The 5854-nt window shown below is 26.6% G+C and overlaps 1 protein-coding gene across 2 annotated transcripts; it reads left to right on the top strand.

Moving 5' to 3' along the window:
- The first annotated feature begins 2004 nt into the window (after positions 1–2004).
- On the top strand, positions 2005–4712 carry LOC114188824 (1-acyl-sn-glycerol-3-phosphate acyltransferase-like). 2 transcript variants are annotated; one of them, XM_028077471.2, is made up of 6 exons: positions 2005–2161; positions 2829–3167; positions 3480–3629; positions 3918–4016; positions 4113–4205; positions 4370–4712. In XM_028077471.2, exons 2-6 carry the CDS (start codon positions 2844–2846, stop codon positions 4616–4618), a joined length of 915 nt encoding a protein of 304 aa, XP_027933272.1. In that variant the 5' UTR covers positions 2005–2161; positions 2829–2843; the 3' UTR covers positions 4619–4712. The 2 variants fall into 2 exon arrangements, with proteins under 2 accessions (XP_027933272.1, XP_027933273.1); XM_028077472.2 differs by having other exon boundaries at positions 2005–2246.
- Positions 4713–5854: the final 1142 nt, after the last annotated feature.

Below are 5854 nucleotides of genomic sequence, written 5' to 3'. Positions count from 1 at the left end.
GTTTCTTACAAGGTTTACCCTAGACTCCTTTTTACTCAAATGAAGTTTTTTCTTTTTTTTATTAAATAAAAGAGGTGTTGATATAACCCAAAATGATGCAAATTTTGTTTCAGCAACGAAACTTATGCTCAAACAAAACTAAAGTAAATTACTTTACTCTTAAATCTATTTATGCTCAAAGATAATGTATCCCTCACTAAAGTTAAATAGAAAAAAAAAAAAAAACTGTCCCTAAGTTCCAAAAAAAGGCCATGTAAAGGGTGATAAAAGTCAAAGTATCAGAAGCAAAAGCCAAATCAGAAGACTTGTTGCCAATCCAACGTAGACAAAACAGCATTATTTTATATATATATATATATATATATATATATATATATATATATATATATATATATATATATATATATTAACGTATAGAAATAGTAATTTTAATATACGGTTTCTTTATTTTATTCCTTATATATAAGTTTTAAAGTTTATAATTTTAAACTGTTTGTTAATAATATAGTGAATGGTTTTCCAAAATGTTCTATCTTTTCTTAAATTTTTACACAATCACACATAATTTATATATTCTTTATTTTGAGATATTTTTTAATTTTAAATTAATAAACTATAAATAATATTTTTGATATATTTTGAAATTTTTAGATTAGTTTATTATTAAAAATTATTTATTTAAATAAATAAATATCTATATTTTTAATTTTAATTTACTTATCAAATTATTAAGTAAATATTATTATATGATTTTAATAATATATAAAATTATTCATTAAATTATTAATAAATCTGAAATTAAAATTTATATTATTTAAATTATATAATGATACTTTTTTGATTTAATTTTATTAATATATTAAAACTAAAAATATTTATTCTCCTATGAAAAAAATCTCATAATTACATCTTTCACGTTTAGTTTTATGATAACATCTTATTTTTAAAATTAATTTTAAAAAATAATTTCCCATCAAATAAAAAAATATTTTATCACCAAACTATACTATAAATCAATTTGTACTAAGCATTCAGAAATTAAATTAAATCTAATTTTTCATTCTTCTAAAGACTAAAATTTCATCACATATTTAAGGATTAACTTAATTATTTATTCTGATTTTAATTAATAAAATATAAACAAGTTATATTAAATTTTTCAAAATGAAAAAATATCCAATAAATTTTTAAATATATACTTAGCGGATACAGTGATATAGTTAATTAAGAAATTACAAAAAGTAATAAATATTTATTTTAAGAATTTGATAGTTTACATTATTAAGTAATTGGTATGATCAAAGTTATACCTTTTAACTGCTAACTTTGGTTAAAGAGGCGTTTATAAATATCTCTCTGATTAGCAAGAAAAGTATTAAATGAATAATAATAAAAACAGTTTTTACAAAGAATATACTTTTGGAATTTCTTTTTTATATTTTAGAGCATTTAAAATAATTATTTAATGCCACTTAATAAAAAAATTTAATGACATTTATTAACCCACTTTAATTAACACATTTTTTTATTAGTAATATAAATATGGGTAAATGATAATTTGGTCACTGAAAATATACATCAATATCAAACTTGTATATAAATAAAAAATTATTATTTAATATTTACATATTTTTGACTTTCTAAAAAAATATTATTATTTTAAAATAGTTGTATACTTTTTTATTTTATCAAATTTTCTTTTGATCTAATACAATAACTTTATGTATAAATTACTTAAAAGTTATTGTAAAGATAAGGTTTTAATAAAAAAATGATAAATATATAATTAAATTCTAAAAAGATAATTTTTTTAAAAATTTTGACAAATAAAGAATGAGAGAAAATATATTTTTATAGTTTTTAAGTATTTAAAATAATTATTAAATGTCACTTAATAAAAAAGTTTAATAGATGTGAGGAAAAGTATGTGGTTTTTGTCTGTATTCTGCCTTTTACAATTGTCATGTCTGTTATTCCCAATGACATACTGTCATTCATCAAAATCTTGGCACTGACCATTGTTCTGTCTTCACTCTGCTTCGTCTCTCATTTGCTACAATTCCCTAACATCCAAATCAGTGTTCAACTTTTCACTTCTCTTCCTCAATTTTCTTTCTCTCTGTTGTTTTTCCACACTTTCCCCCACAAAGTCACAAGCTTGGTAAGGATTAAGGAGTGTTTGGTTTGAGGGGTTTCTTGAAAACAAAAAACATGGTTTTGGTTTCTCTGTTTGCTCAGAAAACTGGGTAGGAAAAAGACAACACCTTTGCCTTCACACTGTCATAAATTAAAAAATAAAAATAAAAAAGTTGTAGTTTGAACCGCTTTTGACATTTGTTATTGTTTTTCTACTTCTGGGGATTGAAGATAAAAGTTTAAGGTTACCATCTTCTTCATTTAGTTTCCTGAGAAAAGAGAACATAACTTTATTTGTTTTTTGTGTTCTTTTCTTTCTGTCTCTCTCTCTGACTGTGTCTTTTTCTGTGATCATGGAGCTGATTGGGTGTGTACTTGCTTCCTACTGAGTTGAAAGGGACAAAGTCTTTTTGTATGATTGAACTATGTCGAGGTTGTTCAGGAAACTCAAGAAATAACAATGAAAATAAAAAATGTTTGGATCAAAGGTTATTTGGTTGCTTACAACAATCTAGTAGAACAAAGAAACGGATTTTAGTGTATGAAATGTGAAATAGTTGGTTTTTCTTGACCATGATCGATTATTCTTTTCCTATTGGGTAATTTTTGTCAGTGAGATTTTCCAAACAACCAAACAGAATGTGATACTTGAAGTGAATTTTTATCTGATCTGCTTTCTTTGCACTCTTCAGGGATTTTGAGCACTCATGGAGAATTCCAGGTTTGGTGCTTTTTTGAGGAGTAGAAGAATGGATAGCTTTTTTAGCACAAGTTCTGAGAAGAGGGTGGTAGATAATCCAAACGTTTCAATAAAAGATGAATCTGAAAGAGGGTCTAAGATGGGTGTTTTTGTTGATGATGATGATGGATGGGTTCCTGTGATCATATCTTGGATCAGAATTGTGACTTGTTTTGTTTCTATGATGATCACAACATTTATCTGGGCATTGATCATGCTTGTGCTTATACCATGGCCCTATGAGAGGATTAGGCAAGGAAACATATATGGCCATGTGACTGGCAGAATGCTGGTAAGCTGCATTCATTTTGGAAATTGTTTCAACTTTCTTGATGCTGCTGCATATTTTGGAGTGAATTGATGTTCTAATAATTTTCTTGAGTTTTTTTATGTTTACTTGTTGTTATATATGACTCACAATCACTATATAAAATGATTGAATCTTGTTTAATAATTTGTTTGGTTGTTTAGAATTTTAGGACAGATTGAACATTTGAATCTTCTGCAGCTTGAAAATACTATTTAAGTTAAGAGGTTTTAGTGATACTTCACTAATGTTTTAGGATTGTGCAAGTTGTGAATGATATTCAAAGCATTAATGCAGATGTGGATTCTTGGGAATCCTATAAAAATTGAAGGTGCTGAGTACTCCAACAAGAAGGCCATTTACATCAGCAACCATGCATCTCCAATTGACATATTTCTGATAATGTGGTTGACTCCTACAGGTACTGTAGGTATTGCAAAGAAAGAGGTATGTTGTAGTGCTTTGTGGTTAAGCATAACAATTTTCCTATGCATGACTTAAAACTACTCACATGCATTGGTGTCTTGCATTGCTTTGTGGGAAAATTTTCACCACACACTCAACTTTGTACTTGTTATTGTCAAAGCTTCTAAATAAAGATTTAGAAACTTATTTTTGTTAGAACTCGTATTAAGTATCACCATGTACTATGACATCTCATTTAAGCCGATTTCAGAGTAAACCAATCTTTTGCCATGACAGACTCAGAAAGTTGTTAACAACTCTTTCTTGCAGATCATATGGTATCCTCTATTTGGCCAACTTTATGTTTTGGCCAATCATCTTCGTATAGATCGGTCCAATCCAATGGCAGCAATTGAGTCCATGAAAAAGGTATTTAACATTTTCCCTTCTTCTTCTTCTTCATCATCATCATCATCAATGATGCACTAGTGTAAAATTGTGATCTGTGATGAATGTAATGCTTAGGCAGCTCATGCAGTTGTGAAGAACAATCTGTCACTGATAATTTTCCCAGAGGGCACAAGGTCTAAAAATGGACGACTTCTACCTTTCAAAAAAGTAATTTCCCACCTTCAGTTTCTTCTTTGCATATATATTCTAGTTTGTTTTCTCAATTGCACTTATAAGGATCAAATGTGCCATCAAAAAAACAAGTTAAAAAAATGTTTGTTTTCTCAATTGAAACTAATCTGTGAATCATTATTCCTTGATTTTCTGTGTAGGGTTTTGTTCATTTGGCTCTGCAAACCGGTCTTCCAATTGTTCCAATGGTGCTAACAGGTACTCATCTGGCATGGAGAAAAGGTAGCTTGCATGTCAGACCAGCACCACTTACTGTCAAGTATCTTCCTCCTATAACCACTCAAAATTGGACACTTTCCAACATTGATGACTATGTTAAAATGTTACATAATTTGTATGCACAAAACCTTCCCAAATCTCAGACACCTCTGCCTTCAAAGACTGAGTGATTCCATATTCTTAGTTGAGTTAGTCATGAATCTAGATTCTTTACTGAATTTTTATGTACCGTTCTTCTATTGTATTTTCAGAATACACGAATGATTACTAATTTTAAAATATCAAATAGTATAATTTTAATACTCAATAGAAAAAACAATACCAGTCAAATCTAATAAAAAAATTGAATTCATTAGTTATCCATTATATATATATATATATATATATATATATATATATATATATATATATATATATATATATATATATATATGATAACATAAGCAAAATTAAGAGCTTCAACATTATCAAATCATTTTTCTAGTTTAATAAATACATCATAATTGATGTGCTAGCATTTTAAGTACCATTCTAGATTTGATGTAAAATGTTGATAAAGTTTGTCCAATAATCCAGAAAAAATGTATAATATTAAAATGTAAAGGGTGAGAAATATAGAGGAGACTACATAAATTGTAAATAATTCAAACCTATGTTTTGCATTAGGGACCACCAATGGAATGATTTTGTCATCAACTTTTCATCACTTTTCCATGATTACAACACAACCAGCCTGACCAAGTCTTACTGAAAACTATGTTTAAAAGAAGCTTATCATTGAGAATATTTTATTATACCGTCATAAAGATGCTTTTATAATATGTATTTCGTTTTATTGGAAAAGACCTTTTGGAATAAATATTAAAAAACTAATAAAATTTAATGCAATTTTAGTGTGTAAAAATTGTGAAATTAGTTGTTTCATAAATAAAAAAGGAGATAATGATAACAATGAAAATGTGACATGCTAATGGTTACACACACGTGGACCCACATTAGACATTGCCTTATTATAGTAATCAATTATGTGTGAAGTGTCTAATTATTAGCATCTTAAAAGTTTACTAATAAAGAAAAATGTAGTATCAAGCTTTATTTTGTTGAGAGCAACATTTGTGGGTGAGGATTTTCAAGAAAGTAAATTTATTATTTATATTTTGTGTAATTTTTTATTATTATTTATTATACTTGCATTGTTTTTACATTATATATAAATTTAAGATTAAAAATTATAAAATACATTTTATTATTTTTTACTTTATATAAGGTAAGTTAAATTTTATGCATAATTCGTTTTGATCTATTTCTTACGAGAAATAAGAAAACTAAGGTTGGTCGACCTATTATTTCTCTAATTAGATGAAAGTTAGGATAGTCTCGTTTACTAAAAAAGAAATTATTTTAAT

This window comes from Vigna unguiculata, chromosome 6 (genome assembly GCF_037176805.1).
Source record: "Vigna unguiculata cultivar grain cowpea cultivar isolate G323 ecotype 2 chromosome 6, ASM3717680v1, whole genome shotgun sequence".
Classification (NCBI taxonomy): domain Eukaryota; kingdom Viridiplantae; phylum Streptophyta; class Magnoliopsida; order Fabales; family Fabaceae; genus Vigna; species Vigna unguiculata.
This window is presented reverse-complemented; position numbering and strand designations above follow the sequence as displayed.